The sequence below is a fragment of the Stegodyphus dumicola genome, chromosome 6 (genome assembly GCF_044657685.1).
Source record: "Stegodyphus dumicola isolate Sdum_Otavi_A_Nest chromosome 6, ASM4465768v1".
NCBI lineage: Eukaryota > Metazoa > Arthropoda > Arachnida > Araneae > Eresidae > Stegodyphus > Stegodyphus dumicola.
This window is the reverse complement of record NC_140773.1, coordinates 91,572,257-91,590,582: the sequence shown is the minus strand read 5'-3', so window position 1 is coordinate 91,590,582 and position 18,326 is coordinate 91,572,257. Positions and strand designations below refer to the sequence as shown.

Genomic DNA, 18,326 nt, shown 5'->3' with positions numbered 1-18,326 from the left:
TGACTTGCACTCATGTCTTCTTTTCACTAATTTTCATTCCCCGTAAGTTATCGTCCTGCAAGCTCTGGAAAATTCAAGTTTATTCGATTTGGTGTAAGACCCTGTGACCAGGCATACATGTATCGAGTACCATTCTACTGATCTCCAAGAAGTACCACAGCGTGCACACCTGTCTCTTTTTTGGTTGTTCATAAATCGAATTTCTTTTCAAGTTTTGTATTTTTTTTTTCCATTTCCATGGTAAGCCGAGGAGTAAAGTCTGCAAGACAGAGACAACGAGTATAATACTTTCTTCAGATATCGTTTCAACCTACCTTAAGGAAACTCTTTTCCATGATATTTGAAATATTATGCAACTAGCACGTTTCCGCCATTTTTTATACTTCTACCCCTGTGATGGAATCGAATTGCCGGGTAGAGGATTATGCTCCTGTAATTAAAATAACCAGTGTCTATTTAATAAGATATTTTAAAATCATGACAGAAGTAAAGGTACAACTCTGATATGCGCCCTAATTTCACCAAATGTGGCGATATGTGTTCTGCGCTGGTTTTTGGCGCGATTGCGTGTTGTATGGCAACCCTGTTGACGTTGAAAAATTTTTCGCTGGAGTTCGTTGGTTCCCGTCATGCTTTGTGTCTGAGAAGCTAGGAGAGAAAGATTTAATGGTGAAAGTTGTTGAATTGAAGTTCGGCATAAGGATATATCGTCGTGGACATCCTGTTGGGGGCAATGGCTATTTGGAGGTGTGGAAAGAAGGTATGGGAGATTATTTTTAGTGGCTGTGCGTGATAGAAGTAGGGATGTGTGATTATTTGTTATTTTATTTATTTGTGAACCATAGTATGAATTTTCTGGATAGTGTATCTGGCTGTCATATAAATACGATAGTGATTACGTGGCGGCATGTTAAAGGCGGTATGAAAATGGTATTTCTGCTGTTCAAAAAAGCATTAATGGTAAGTGCATTTTATTTTATTCTTGTTCTTATTTTGTAGAATGTTATGTTCATTGCTTTTAGTATGAATTTCTGTCGTTATTTTTGTTTTTTGAAATTGTTTGAAATTTATTTTAGTTATTTTGTTGATTAGTGCGTACCGTCTAAATTGTGCATTTCGTAGATGTTTTTTAAAGTTGAAACAGAACGCTGTGTACATGGTATTCTTTGAAATTTATTGTTGTTATGTTAATTTATTAAAGCGAGGTGTGCGTAGTTCGTAAATTCGTTCGTTGCTTAGATGGTGCCATTCGTAGATGTTTTTTTAAGTTAAAACATATCGCTGTGTACATGGACTCTTGTCAAATAATTTTGGTTAGAAACTTCACGGTTTTGCTATCTAAATTTTTTGTTTTTGTTTCGGATTTTTAGCTTAAATTGTGTGTTCAAAACGTGGTTCTAGCATACGCGAAAACCGTGTTTTTGGAAACATTTTAGGCTTACAGTTCGAAATGTAGAAAAAAAAATTTAGATAGCAATATGGCAGCGTGGAGAGAAATTTGGCGCCTTGAGGGCGCGTATCAGAGTAGTTCCGAAGTAAAATATAAAATTAGGCAAAGAAACAACTTGTGCTTGGCGTAGACTTTATTAACTATTGAAGGTGTACAAGTCCCTCTTTATCAGAAGCAAAAGAATATGCTATGAAGATACTAAGATAATGTTGAAGGTAAGCGTGGTTCATTTTTGTTTACTATTATAATTTCGCTAAATCGACACGAGCAGAGGAATAAAACAGAATTAAAGTTCTTACCTTGATAAAGTGTAATCCAAACTGCGGATGGAAGGAACACGATCATTATTAGCACACACAAAATAACATATTTATTAGGTATTAGAAGAAAAAAATCTAGCGATGATTACAAGGCGTGGTTTACTATTCATTGCATAAGACGAGAAATGAGTCATACAAGAAGACAATGTTTGTCCTTCTTTTTGGATCAAGTCCAATTACAGTTACCTGTGGTGAGGGGAAAATTAACGTGGGAGTGTACAGCTTCATCGCTGTCGTTATGAGTTGTTCCCCAGATAATAAGGTAGTTTACTCTTTTTTTTTTTTTTTTTTTTTTTTTGTGCTGGGATGCTTACCTTTTCATGCGCGACCATGGAGAAGCTTGTTGAACACTATCATACCCAGATTTCAGAACTAGAATGCACCAGGGATAGGAATGGTTCACTCACTGATGTGAAAGTAAAATTCTACAATTTTTTGATAAGCTCACTAGAAATGATACAGGCTTTACAAAAGCAATCTGAAAATAATGATGCTAAACAGTATGATGTTAAAAAGGATCAAGTCACACTCATTGCTAGTACAAGCCAAAGTTATGCTGAAAATAAGAGCTAGAATTCCGATTAATTTACACTCAGAAGTGCTGATGAGGAACTCACGCTAGATAAAGACCTCAGACGCACAGACGATGATATTCCCAAACGTAGACGTGGTGATCAGACAGTCCGAACGAAAATTCACCGCCAGACGGCTAAGAAAGTTAAGCTCACCTCGCAAACACAAATTATTTCACCAATAATCACAACAAATAGTAATACTATCAATGGAACTGTGTAGTAATACACAGGAAAACGCCGCAGTTGCTGATAATGTAATCATTGACACAACTCAGTGTGAGGATGTACAATCAGACATAGGTAATACTGCTCCTGCAGTTAATACTGAAGTTACCAAATCCACCAGATTACCTCCAATTATTCTTATATTCTTAAAGAAAATAGATATACATATAGTAAACTCAAACAAAAGCTTCATCAATACAAATTTGACTTTATCGGGATAAATATTAGGGATGGTGTGAAAGTAATTGAATAACTCTGACAGTTATAGAGGAATTCTTAAATTATTAAAAGAATTAGGTGTTGAGCATCACTCATACATTCTTCCAGAAAATAAAAATCTCAAAGTAGTGTTGAATGGACTGAAATATAGGAAATAAAAAGCGAACTTGAGGACTTAAAATATAAAGTACTAGAGATTAAACAGATGTCAAGAAGGAGAGAATGCGAAGTTATTAAACTTCCCTTATACTTAGTTACGTTACCAAAGAATGAGGCCTCTAAGGCAATTTATTATGAAAAATATCTTTGCGATCTCAGAATAAATATTGTTAAGTACAATGGCAGAGAGGGACCTATCCAATGTTTCCGCTGTCAGGGTTTTAATCACACCCAGGCAGGCTGTCACTATAAACCAAGGCGTGTAAGATGCGGAGAAAAGCATTTTATTAAAGATTACCCTGACAGGGGAAATAAGGAGAAACCACCAGTGTACGCGAACTGTGGCCAATCTCACACCTCATGTTATAAGGCGTGTGAAAAATTTCCAAAGAAAAAAGCTGACAAGCAGTAAACTTATTCCAGCAGAATTGTGGAAGGTAAATCTTTCTTGCAAGCCCTTTCCTCGGGTATTTATTGGGACACTATTAATGAGGCCCGCAAACTTTTCAGTGACTTAGCTGAGTTAGTCTCAGTGATAAAAAGCGCAGGCCTTTAACAATTTACACAACAAATCAAAGAAATGAATCAAACTACTTAGGAGAACAACACAAATAATAGTTCAAATAATGGGCCAACACAACTTTAAAAGAGCTCCAATTCAGTTAATGATATGGAATACGCACAGCGTATTAAATAAAATTCACGAGCTTTCAAAACTTCCTTCTAACCTACGATATCGACCTCGCTCTGATTACTGCGGCCCATGCCTGCCCCAGTAATAACTTGGAACATTCCAAATTATAAATGTTTTAGGTGTGATAGATTGAGTCACAGAGGTGGGGGGTCGCAATTTTTGTAAAGAGATCCCTTCAAGCTTGTCTAAGCAGCGAAGATAGAAGGAACGGCTGCGAAATAGTCAGTCTCTGTTCTACTCCATCTCTTTGGAGTAGTTTATTTTAGTTCCATGTATAACCCGCCAAAAAACCCACTCGATGAGAACTTACTTGCTGAATGCAAAAAAATGTCGAATGGGATTGTCGAAGATCGAACAAAAATAGATTTATGATTTTATTAATATTTATCCAATGTATTTTTTCGCTCCTGTAGGATACACTTACTTTCCAGATAACTCTAGACGAGGAGATATTTTAAATATCATATTAGCCACCGCATCAATACCCATGTAGCTGGAAGTTAAAGTGGAGCTTACGTCTGACCATGTCCCTATTGTTGTCACGCTAGGAACGAATCAGTGCAATGACACTAAATACAGAAAAGTTACGGATTGGGAGATTTATTATGATTACCTTCTTAATAACCCGCCGAACTTCGGGAATCTGAGAAATATCAGTGATATCAATTTAGCCATCGAGACACTTACGAATAATATTCTCACAGCTTACAATAGAGCTACGAAAAAATTCCCTGTTGATCGGAATACGGAAAGGCTCCCTTGGTTTATTCGCAACCAGATTAAGGAGCGAAATAAGCTCAGGAAACGTTGGCGCATCTCATGGGACCCTAATATCAAAAGAGAGTTCAATAAACTTAATAGGACAATCAAAGAGAATATTTATAACTATAGAAACGAGAGATGGAATGATAAAATTGCCAGCTTCAACGAGCCAAATAATGTCTTTTGATCGTTTACTAGGAATCTAAAGAATATGCCCACTGTAAATAACGGTGATGTAAAACGGTGATGATGCAATTGCTGTGACTAATAAAGTAAAAATTATGGCAGTCCATCTGGAAAAGCAGTTCATGCCAAACATGGATCCTTGCTCCCTTACGTTTTCCTATGACATAATTATTTTATACATTACTGTGTCAACAGCCCAAGTCTGAGAGGCAAACCTTATCTGACTACTCCAAATGAAGTTAAAGATGTTATTAGAAAATTAAAGAACAGGAAAGCGCCAGGTTACGACGAAATAACAAATATTGCCAGCAAAAACCTGCCCATAATTACCGTCGCAAAATATACAAGTATCGTAAGTGCCTGCACTCTGAATAACTATTTTCCTAAGAGTTGGAACGTCGCTAAAGTCATTCTCCTACCTAAACCAGGTAAAGATATCACTAAACCTGAGGGTTTTCGCCCCATTAGTCTTTTGCCTGGTTTAGGCAAAATCTACGAAAGAATTATTTTTTAAGAAAAATGGATCCTTATCTGGCCAAATTACCGTCAAAACAGTTCGGGTTTAGAAAATCACTCTACACAACAAAGCAGCTTGTCCCACTCAATGAAATTATTGGATCAGCGCTTCACAATCATCAGAAAGTAGCCTTACTCATGCTAGGCGTGGCGAAAGCCTTCGACCGGGTCTGGCTTGAGGGGCTGATATTTAAATTAATCTTAGATTTTAACAGGGATACTACTCATTTATAATTTTATCAAAAATCGGAAGTTGTTTGTAAATATAGGCAAAGATTATTCTGTTCAGAAAATACTCAACACAGGAATAGCTCAGGGGTCCACTTTGGGCCCAATCTTGTATATTTTCTACGTGGCGGATTTTCCGCGTGTTTTCAGTGATTTAAATGGCTTCGTAGGATGCTATGCTGATGATACGGCCTTGGCCATAAAGTCACTTAGCGTAGAAAATGTTCTAAATAAATTGCAACGCATTATTCCACAGATAGAACACTGGTGCCCAGTGTGGAGAATCTCTATTAATGCACAGAAGTCTCAGTTTCTTATCATTGAGAAAAAGGCCAAAAGAACAACCCCCACGCTGCCAGACTTACTTTTTGATGTTAATGTTCCTCCATAATGCAAAAAGCAAACTACTTGGGTGTCACTCTTAACAGTAAATTCACATGGAGCGATCACATTAATAAGGTTCGAGGCAGAGCTATCTCCACGATGAAAAATCTATTTTCGTCGATAAGGAAATACTCCAAACAGGATCTCCTAAGGAAGAGACATATATACACTGCTATTATTAGACCCATCTTTACGTATTCTTCGCCGGCATGGGCGGCGGTCGACAAAAAAATAAATTGCAAGTTGTTCAAAATAAATACTTAAGGCTCATCACCCAAGCGCACTTCTACGCTTCAAATGATACTCTACACAACGACCTTAAAATTGAATGGGTAGAAGAATTTATCAATCGTATGAATAGAAATTCCTTTAATAAAACCAAGAATTGCTCACACTTACGAGAATTCAACACCTTCGAATATATTATACTACCTGAGGATGTTAATATCAGACCTTACACAGCCCACCTTCCCCGTGACTCAAATTTCCCGACTTAATTGCACCTTATGTATATATGTGTATATAATTATGTATATATTTTGTATTTCACATTTATTCTTTCATTCTCATTTTACCGTTCTGACTAATTTTTAGTATATAAAACTTCTATACATTTTCTTATGTATGTATTCTATACATTTTCTTATGTATGTTAACATCAGTCAAATACCACACTCTTGTCAGCCTCTCCTGGTCTTCGTTCTTGTTTGGCTTTCTAAAACCTTGTAATGTATGGTCAGCCCCCTCTCTTCACCTCAAACCTTCTCTTACTCCGTCCGACTGTTACGTCATGCGCCTCTTGGGCAGACTTGTCATTGAGTCAGCAACACCGCACATATTAGCGATAACCCGGCAACACATGTATTGATTGATTGATTGATCTACTGGATAAAACAGTACTTCCCAGTATCTTGAGAGAAATCCCGAAGGAACATGGCATTAAGGGGAAATCAGGTGGGTTCTGCAGCAGGAAAGCATCATAAGGAGGCTGAAAAGAGAGTAAAAGAGTTAGTGGATGTGCCGCCCTCTGGTGGCGGTAGACAGAAGAAGACCAAAGTTCTGGAAGTGGAAAGCCTGGATCAGGAACTGGCGAATCAGGATGCAGCGTTGGTAGAAGGAAGCAAGGAACACTGATACGTTGAGGCCGGTCACGTGAGAGATCACCCTCCCGGAAACTGACCTTAGTCGATGCTGCTTGGTTTTCAGTCATGATAAGAGATAAAGTTCGTAAATTTCATCATTTTCGGTGGAGAAAAGAAATTACTTCTCTTCTTCAGCAAACTTCATTAAGTACATGGCAGCTTTAAATCCTGCAGAAAGTTTTTCAGTCGGAGATTTTGCTTTGCGTATTTTTTCTAGATATTCAATAAAATTTTCTAGGAAGTTTCTTATCTTCTTGTTTTATAACCAAGACATAACCTCTTCTACTTCTCTTGGTATTTCTGAAGGTTTCCTTTTCACTTTCTCACTGTACTGTGGCCTGGGAGCTTTCTTAACTTCTTCAGTTTCTGTGTTAGCGAGCTGTGGAAAGTCTTCAGGCTTCTTTTGGAATTCTGCTAGTTTCTTTGGGGCGGGTTTCTGCTCGAATTTTGTCTTATAAACAGCACATCCTCTGTAGCTGCTTACGTGATTTTTTTACAGAAAATGCACGTAGGTTTTCCAAAAATTAGGCAAATTTTGCTTCGATGAAGTAGTCCACATTTACATCTTTCTTGGTTTGTGCTGGAAGTGCCGCCACTCCTTATATCTGAAACACTGGATCGGTCTCTTTCTAGTGTTGTATTTTTCAATCACGATGTTGACACTAAGCATATTATTAACATTGTGGATAGCATATCCATTTTTACTTTTCTTCAGCTCGAGTAGCCAAATTGGTAGTTTTTCAGAGTTTATTTGCGGGATCTGCAGTATTGCTTCACCTTTGGTATGGGGTATTTTCGTCTCTCTAAGTCTTTAAATATTGCTTCCTCTGTAATTTTGTGCGGAAAGTTTTGCAGATAACTTTTAAGGGTTTTCATGGCTCATTAGGTAAGTATGGTGGGTATGCTTTTCGTCTTCATAAGTTGCAGAACGGATTTGTAGTCTTATATGGATTTTACGTTCACGAAAAATGATTTTGTCTTAATTTGAGCTTCAAATTCTTCCACGAGTTTCAAATTTCTTCTTCAAGTAGTAGCCATTCTACATTTTCTTGTTTGAAAACTATTGGGGGGGAGGCATCTCTTCTGGGTTTATTTGTTTCCTCGTCAGTTTTAGTAGCATCAAGGTTTTCAAAGCGGTTGCTTTGCGGGATTTCCATGGGTTCTTGATTTTTCGGAGCTTTTGCTGTTGTTTCCTAGGAGAAATCCTGTGTTTATCAGATGTTAATTGTTCCTTTTCTTCAAGTTTATTTTGATTCGTTTTTTGTTCCTCATTTTCCGAATTCGGAGTATTTCCGAAATGGGGCGAATTCCTCACTCTTTCCATAAATGCTTCGGGATCTGTTTGATAACTTTTCAGCGCTTGAGCTGCTCGTTCTTCCACAGTAGGAGGCAAAAAAGGCATCTGCCTAGCTTTCTTCTTTGGTTTCTTAATTTCTTTTTGTTGGCTGAGATTTCGAAGCTCGAAATGAGCATTCTGAGTTCTGGTCCGAAGTCAAGTCATCTTCATCAGTAAAGTCGTCCGGTGTCCTAAAGAAGGACATTTTTACGTACACGAAGGTACCTAAAACAGAACGCTAGTAAAGTAGTAAGTAAAAATAAAAAACACTGCACTGACTGCCTAAGATACTGGGTCGGCTACCTCGAATATGAAGAATGATGCAATGAAGGTCTCCAGTGAGACGGTGTCAGATCACCTGGGTACTTGGGCAAAAGCCCTACCCCTTGTAGAAAGGTTAGAAATTTCGAATGCTAGGTGCAAAAAATAGCCAAAAAGATGCATGTAAGTGTTCTTTAATAACTTAACACCTGAGAAGATATGTTCACTAATTGATGGAAGACCTAAATAATTGATCGTGTATTATTCGAATGGGAAAACCTGCGAAGAGCCGTCGAGCTAATGAGCAAGAGCTAAAATAAAGTATATTAGTTAGTACGAATCAAATGGCACTTTGAATCCTTAGAATAACAGTAGAAAATAATACAGGATGTACACATTAAAAACAAAATACATGATTAAATACTAGGCAGTAATAATAGTTAATAGGTGGAGCTTGGGTTGACATGCAGGTACCAAAAAATGTATCCAAAAGATGTAAATACAGATTAACAGGATATTTAGTAAAGAATGCAAAATAGTAAGGTAAATAACATCAACAGTTTAAGCAATTAAAAGTTGTGCATAGCACTAAAGATATCTTCGAATATAAAGAAAACAATAAACAGCTTATCTAACGAATTATTTGCAGCTTTAATTTCTGGTATTTTTGAGGTGATTTTAGCTAGTACTTCTCGGAGGGAAATACCCTCAAACATTTTACCTAACTCCCTGCGGTGTTTAATGATTTCAAGAAATGCACTGAAGCTAGAGTCATCAGTCTTGCTTATATTAGAATCATTAGTGCTTGTGGCATGGCTAGAGCTTACATTACTAGTATGCAGGTTTTTAACAACATCAGAATAGGCTTTATTTTTAACTACCTGAGTATTTTTCTTAACATGATTGCCACTGGAGTTAAGGTTTACATAATCATTAGTTTGAACATTTTCAGAAGGCTTATTGTTTACATAGGGTGTAGGAAATTTAGGACACCCGCCAATAATTCGCACTGTGTCCTGTCTGATTGCAGTTATAGCAACGAACAACTTCTAATCTTTTTTTGGAACAATCAACTGTTTTATGATGACCAGCGCATTTAACACGCCTGGGCTTAAGCTTGCAGGTATCCGAAGAGTGATGGAAGTGTTGGCAATTATGACACTGCATAAAACTTCCATTTACATTGTATTTTTAACCGAGACATAAAAATCTAAAAATTTGGCAATATCATAAAATTTTTCCACCCCAGGGGAGTTCTCCACCTGAACTTAGAATAAGGACAGGGGGGCCCCCGTTTTGATGCGATGCATACGAGCAACTCGTCTCACTTTAAATCCTAATATGATTAACTCGTCAGAAATTTCTTCAATTGGGCAGTCAGTGGGCAAGCCACGAAAGACAACTTTAACTGGTCTGTCTAGTTTCGTTAGTATCACATAGTGATCAACGTTCTTCAAGTCTAAATAATTAGTAATAATTCTGTGGTCATCTTCGAACTGGGAAAGATCTAAAGGAAGTTCCCATTGACCTGACCCGCAAATTCACATTTAGCTTCACTTTTTAAAATTTTCATAAAATCGCCGAATTTGATATCCGGTTTAACCATTATTGGTCTGGGTTTTGGCTTAGCCACATTAAGAGCTGTATCAGAATTTAATTAGTATCCATGTTATCATTTATGATTTGCACATCATTATCAGAACTATTTACAGATAACTGTTCAAATTTATTCTTAAGAGAAATTTCAGCATTGTATACTTCATAATTTTACTGGGTCTAGTAGTATTTTTAGGAAGGATATATCTTTCATTATCCTGAGTCTCATTTTTAAACACACGTTTAGAAATTTTTTAGAAGGCCGACGGGGTTTAGGTTTACTGTTTTCATTCTAATTAGAGATATCAACATTCTTATTAAAGGTATTAGTATCTACATTATTAACATTTGACACATTACAGATAGTATTTACTTTATCATTACAGATAGTAACACATGGAATTTTACTCATATGTTTTAAAACAAGTATTTCTTCAAAGGTTAAATTTGCATAAGAAGGATTCAGAGCGCAATATGAATCGCACGTACCTTGATAAATGCTGTAGATTCCTTCATTAAAAGCTTTGATTTTTTCATAGTCCGTACGCAGTTTCTTGATCACATCCTCGTCTTTAAGAAGTTGGGTATAGGTCGCTAGAGAATCAGCATCGCGTTTAATATTCCCTTGAATTCCGTTCATAAGTATCAGCCATTCAGAAAGTCCGTAACCGAGTAAGTATACTTAACAATGAGGTCTTACCAATAATTGCGCCGAAAGTGAACTAAGTTGTAAATCCGCTTTGGTCATCTCTTCTATACAATCCCAAGAGCAAGCATTACTTTTTTTTGAGGTGACTGCAGCTTTTTACACTTTTCAACAAACTCCATAAGTTTGCAAATAAGTTTCTTAAGATTTTCGTCCAACACAAAATAGCATCAGAGTAGGATTTTACACTTGGAGGTTTTCTTCCAAGTTCTCGCTTCTCATTCGACAACGGCTTGCTTGAAACAGCATCAGGGATTCTCTGATTAGTCGATTGATATCGCTTCTTCGGAGGTTCCACATTTCGATATTTTAGTCGAAATTCACAGATGTTTACCGACGCTACATGTTCCAGTTTACAGTTGGCACAAGTAGGTTTCGCTTCATTCTGAAGTTTACATGTGTAAATAAGATGACATAGACCACATTTCAAACATCTAGGGAGATTGTTGCAGAACAATTGCCCGTGACCATATCTTTGACACCGGTAACACATCATGGTGTTCCTGTTACTTTTAAACTTTCTAAAAGTCACTTTGAGATCCAGTAGCTTCTTCTTTCGGTAAATGCTCCTTCCAGCATCATTTCTTTGAGAGACATAGAAAACGAGAAGCTTCACTTCTGAACCGTTAATTTTTCGTGTGAATTGTGTAACTTTGTTCATAGGAAAACCATCATTGCAAAGCTCTTTCTTGATTTCTTCAGTAGAAGAGTCTTGCGTGAGACCTCTGATAACAACTTTTAAAGGAGAATCCTTCTTGTCTCTAAAAGTGCTAAACTGAATTTCCTTCTTAATCAACTGAATTGTCTTCTTAATCAGGATAGCAAGCGCTCTGTCACGTTGATCGGCAGAATCAAACAGAATTGCTATTTCTGTAAATGATCAAAACATTGTATGACAAAAAATTTGGATGTACAAGGACAAAAAACGAAGCAATTATTTGTAACGTTTTTTCACTATATTCGTTTTCACAATTGCAGAAAGAATTGGATAAATGTACATTTATATCCATATATTATGATGATTCCAACCACAAAGATTAAAAATTATTTCCCACAATTGTTAGACTTTTTGATCCAGAAACAGGAAATAAAATTAGAATATTAGATTTTGTTTCATTGCCGGGTGAAACTTCATAAATAATTTTTGATTCAATAAGTACTATTTTAAAAAAGAGTAATTTGAGCAATAAAATTATTGCCTATTGTGAGGATAACACTAACGCAAATTTTGGTGGGAAAGCTAGAAGACGCATCAATATCGTTTTTACGAAACTTACCGAACATTTGAAATAAAAATTTATTGGAGTAGGTTGTGTAGCGCACATTCTACAGTACTAATCAAACAACATTTGACTTACTTCCAGTGGATATTGAAAATATTGTTGCAAAAAATTATTCGTATTATACTCGTATTTGTATTCGTATATATACTTTGCGTGTTGAAAGTTTGAAGGATTTTGTGAAAACACAGAAATCGACCATAAAAGAATTATTGATTACAACAAAACACGATGGCTAGCTCTTTTACCAGCTGTAGAAAATATTTAAAAATTATACGTACCATTAAAATCACACTTTCTATCACAAGATAAATGTCCCAAGAATATTGCAGCTCTTTTTTGAAAATGACACATCACAAATTTGGCGTCAGTTCATCCACAACCAAGCTACATTATTTCACAATGCTGTGAAAATTATTGACGGGGAAATTACGGAAGTGGCAAATGAAATCAATAATTTAAAAACAAAAAATTGCGAGAATTGATAACGATTACGTTCCTTTAGTTATTTGAAAGGACATCACTAGGTTAGAAGAACGAGGTGCTATGAAATGAACTTATTTTCTGAAAGAGAAATTTTTATAATAACTGCTTCGAATGTCTTGAAGAACGGATAGTTCAATTCGAGGATATTAAAAATTTTCTTTGGGTGACATTAAAAAAAGGAGATTTTTATGGGCATATGTGGAAAAATCTTTTTAATATATTAGTAACCATTTTCCGAAAAATAATATTTGCGAAAATGATCTTTTTGATGAGGTGCCATTGGTAACAAGCTACGATACTGAAGAAAAAATTAAATATTGGTTGTCTGAAAATGTGGACACAGACAAAAAGTGCACGGAATTATTCCTTCATTTTAAACAGAATAATATTCCTTATGAAAATATTTTGAAAATTGTAGAACACGCGCTTTCCCTTCCAGGATAAAATGCAGAAACAGAATGTGTTTTTTCTAGTATCGATAAAATATGGACAGTTGAAAAAACGCAGTTGAACATTAAAACTTTAAAATCTGTATTAAGCGTAAAATATAATTTGACCAATTCATATGAGAAATTTCACATTCTAATAAATGATCCGAATCTATTGCAAAGTATTCACTCGGATAAAAAAATATGACCGTGAAAGAAAATCATAATTTTTTAATAAAATTTTAAATTAATTAAAATCATATAATATTAAAATTATAGTTTTTACAAATATTTTTATAGTTACCAATAGTTAATAATAAATATACTTTTGTATATTTATAGACAAGTAAATGAATGTATAGAATAAAATATATTATTTTGAATTATTGGTTTGCTTTCATAACTACATTACAATTCTCATTTCATTCGGTTTGTCCCGCTTTGTCTCAATGCGAATGTGGTCACTTTAGGTTAGCAGCAATGCGTAAGCCTATTTTGCATCTTTGATTTCAGCATCTGTTTCATCCGCTTCAACGTCTAAATATTTATCAAGTTGTTTGGCCGCAAACACTGCTTCAACACGCAAACAGAGAAAAGTTTTTACCGTTACAGGGCTCAACACAATACTTTGTGTTCTCATCACCCGCTGCCATTTCAAATTTCACTTAACGCGCGATTCTGTTCCAAACAAGTAAGTTCCACAAAACAAACATAAATGCTTCGCCTCTAGCGTGTTCAATATCAGAACCACACTCTGCTGCAATGATTTAAAAAGGTGAATCAGAGGCCGATGATAATTAAGTAGAGGTTTTATTAAATGATGGAATTAATTACGCACATGGAACAGCACATTTCTACATATCACACCAAAACAAAACTACTACGACTGTTGCCAATACAACCTAAGCAAAATATAAACAGTTACGGTTAATATACATATAACATCAAATCATAAACCAGAGAGTAAGTGTGATTATTCTCAACAATAACTTGCAAATCATTTATTTACATTTTACTTATTTATTAATATGATAACCTATTTCTTGTATCAAAGCTGCGTATATAAATCATAGTGATAATTTTGCAATTTCAGGTGAAGAAAATATACCTATGACAGACAGGAATGAACATGTCCATCATGAAGGCTTTCCCTTGCCAGAATTTGTCATTTTGTGTGGATTTTTTGCTGCTTATATGATTGAGGAAATCATATGCTTTGTTATGTTTCGTTTTCTTAAAAATGATGAAGCTGAAAATACCAAAATGAGATTCTGCAGCTGCGCCAAAAGACATACAGAATGCAGCCGGACATTTAAAGTCCTAAAGCCAGATCAAACGTTATTTGGATTGGAGAAGAAGAAACTTTTACCACCTGAAGCAGCTTCAGTAGCTTCAGGCGGAGGAGAGTGTTCAGGGTTTAATAGGTATTTAATACCCTTCATCTATCTTTCCAGTAACATATGTCATTTGAAAGTAAAGCAAAAGTCTTTGCGACTTATATCCTTAAAAATTGTTTAAATGTTCTCAAGAGAATGATTGTTTTCATAACATAATAGGCAATGGCAAATGAAATTTTAAAACAATATTTTTCTTACTTGCAAATTATTTCATAATATTGCATAAGAATCACGTTATATGTACATCATTCATCTTCAATTAAATTTTAATTAAAAAAATTAATAAGAACTTTCAGTTATTATATGCTTGCTTTTAGAATACTTAAATATCTTTAATTCATTAAAATAATAATACAGTGTTTCTATGTAGGTCTATGGATAATGCAAAAGGTCTTATACGATCGTCAATAATCGCTCAACCCGTACCTAATTATGGAGCTGTATCCAATTTGCTCGAAGAAAGGAGAAATGAAGCGCCTCCTATTATAGTAGAAGGTGAAGGGGTACTTTCTATTGTTCAAGACACAACAGCTACAGTGCATCAAGTATTACCCACAAATAATTTATTTATATTTCTTTCTCTGTCATTTTTTTCCCTTTATCAGGGTATGATTACTGGACTTAAAACATCACCATCCTGGACAATGTTGTCGCTCGTATGTCTTCAGCAATTCCTAATTACTTTTGTTGTAGGGACAGATATTATAACATACAGTGACAAACTGCTGCAGGTTATAATTTATGTAAGCGTGTTTTCTATTATGTCGCCGTCAGGAATCTCATTATCGATGTTTGCTAGAAACACTGTACTAGAGATACCAGTTTTAGTTGGTGCACTAATAATTGGACTGACATGTGGAATTTTGTTGTATGTTACATTCTTTGAGATCTTACACCGTAGAACTATTCTTGGAGTACATGGTGTACCAAAATTTTTTGCAGTGACATTTGGGTCAGGTATTATGGCAGCCTTACAATATGCTTCTACAAATTATTGATGAGCTGGAGAGTTTACGAAGGACTGACTGCCATCCATCAAAAATGAGAGCTCTCTGGATATATGGATTAACTTTTAATACATTTATGTTCCAGGTTCTCTCCATTGAGAAACGCACACTTAGTTGTACAAATAAATGAGCAGAACTTAAGATGTAAACCAGGTAAATTATGTTGATAGATGAGAATTCATCCTTTAATTGGCATTGATTTTATACAAAATCTTTACACATTTTTAAATTTTAAAGAGGTTTTATGAAAAATCATTGTCAACTGAAGGCTGAAATTTGATTTTACGAGTAGAATGCTCTCTTAGTTTCACAGGAGATTCTTATAAGGAGGTTACTGAAAATATGAAATTGCTAATAACCTAAGTATACAAATTAGTTCTATGGAGACATGTTTAAAAAAATTGTAAATTTAACTAGCACAAAAAGACTTTGCAAATCAATGATTATACACTTTCTGTAAAACGACATTTATATAGTTTTATAATACATACATGTATATATATATATATTATAGAATCTTTCACTTCTTTTGGATCTTTATGGAAATGGTTCTAAATTTTTTACTTTTTGTCTATATATATGGGCCTGTAAAATTCCTAAAATAATTTTAATTTGGAAGATATCATTTATTTAATTCCTTGGATTGCAGTCTAAAAGTATATCAATGGATTGAATTTTTTACTTAAGTAAATGAAAATACTCACTTTTACTGAGTAACTTTTAACATCCTTTTTTAAACTTACATAATTATCCATATTTAGTACAAATGCCAACTCCTACCAGTTTGCTTAAAAGACTAGCAAAGGAAGAATATATGCATTGGCTCTCAGAAAGTTCCTTTATTTTTATTACAGATAAAATATGTAAATTAACGAGGTAAATATGCAACACAGATATTTGTGGTAATAATATATTTACCAATTTCTATCACTTTCTTTAATGCAAAATGATCTATATGTATTTAAAATGTGTCATGAAATATGTAAATATGCAAAGAATACATTAAATAATATTTATCTATTTTTTATGTTTGTTAATGTCAGTCAGTCAAAGGAAAAAAAGTAACAAGAGCTTTTAAAGTATATATAAATTTATTTACAGTTTTTATTTGTTACTTTTTACATATCGTTTTCAACATTAAATTAAATTTTCAAATAAATGCACATGCATATTTAATGAAAAAATTTTAGCATAAACCATTGCATGAATATATAATTTTTTCCCCCTTCAAAAGCACTTTTAGAAGATCCAAAACAATGCTTCTATTGAAAATTCTCAATTATGAGATAGAAAGTTCTATAATTTGAGTACAAAGGCATTATTAAAATCAACACTGAAGTAAATGCCCTGTTGATCAATTACTACAAAGATCCCATATTGATTTTATAGAGTTCAGTTTATAGAAATTTTGAGAGAACTATTGAGAATCTATAAAAAAATAATATATGCATTGTTTTACAAATAACACTATGTTTAATCAAATATATGTTATAGCTCCATAACTTAAAATTATAAATATATTGAGATATTCATTTACATTATACAAAATTTTACGCTAAGCAAAATCGAAATTTCTCAAATGGTAATATATATAATAACTTTATCTACAAAATGGACAATAATATCTAATAAATATATCATCTTTTCATATATTCTTCATAGGGCCTACCAGCGGCCGAGCGGTAAAGTCGCTGAACACTGGTAGTTCAGTCCGAGGTTCAAATCCCGCGAACGGGCTGGCTGCATGGGTGTTTTCGTGGTTTTCCCCATGTGTAACGTGTATACGAGCCAGTTTCCCTTAGTCCTCCACGAAGGCATCCCTCCTCTTAGGCAGATAGCCCTTGAGGCTTTGCCATAATCAAAAACACACACCATATATTCTACAGAACCCTGTACTGTACCAGACTGATCTGGTCTTTAAAACAAATTTTGGAATAAAATTGTACTAGGAATTTTCAGTTGCTTCATATCACCTTTGTTATAGTTTTATTCAATCAAACTGTTAAAACATTTGTTTCATAAATAGACTGGCATCCACTCTACAAAGCAAAACTGGGTCTCAAGTTACTATAAAACTTACAATTATATTGTTACACAAAATTATTATTATTTTTTTTTTTTTCCAAATGGGGGACAAACCAAAGAATTTGTAGGGAGATTCTTTGGATAAACACCGATCATTACAATGCAATTAACGCAATATATTTCTATGAAAAGAGATAGTCTATTTGCTATTGAAACATAAAAGTTTATATCAAAATTTACATGTACTTTCTTAAAAAAGGCCTTTCCTCTAACTTTGAAAATTTAACTTCATACATTCCTTCAGAGAAGAAAGAGAAAGGTTCTTAGCTAGACTAAATACAAAATGTAAAACGGACGCATAATTTGATATAAAAATGCAAAATTAACACTTCATTTTCATCTTTAAAGAATAAATTATTAAACATACACATTTACTGTTTTACTTCAAGCCAAAAATCACAAAAGGTAATAGGAATACTGTACAATGTGAGTTATGTTACAAGACACACCAATAATGTAAGGAGAAAATCAAATGTAGGAATAAAGATTAAAATCAAATGCATATTAAGGTACTTAAATTGTGCCATTTAGCTTCACACATTTACTGCTTATACTGAATATATCCATTTTCCTTCTTCTGTAGATTAGTTTGCAAGAATCATTAGTCATTTATTTGTTTGCATTAAATTTCATTTAAATTTATTAACTTTAATTTGCTCTTTACGAATAGAGAATGTTTGTTAAATATAGTATATATATATATATATATATATATATATATAATTTATCAAGCAAAGCAGTAATAACAATTTGTGAAAAACCAATTTTGGTCAAGAAAACATCTTGCGCAATATGCTGCAAAATAAGTAAAATATAAAAATTGTAGAAAGCTCGCCTAAAAGTTACCAAGAGCTGCTGCTCCAAAAGGTTTAAAACGTTTTCAA

General features: G+C 34.3%; 1 protein-coding gene across 1 annotated transcript in view; it reads left to right on the top strand.

The window, feature by feature from the left end:
* Positions 1–16,382, top strand: part of LOC118202628 (zinc transporter ZIP1-like) — an 86,317-nt gene extending 69,935 nt beyond the window's left edge. Inside the window, exons 4-5 of the mRNA XM_085818672.1 lie at positions 14,047–14,377; positions 14,721–16,382. Coding sequence (XP_085674798.1) covers positions 14,047–14,377; positions 14,721–15,348 — 959 coding nt within the window. The 3' untranslated portion in view covers positions 15,349–16,382. The remainder of the gene's footprint in view (positions 1–14,046; positions 14,378–14,720) is intronic.
* Positions 16,383–18,326: the final 1,944 nt, after the last annotated feature.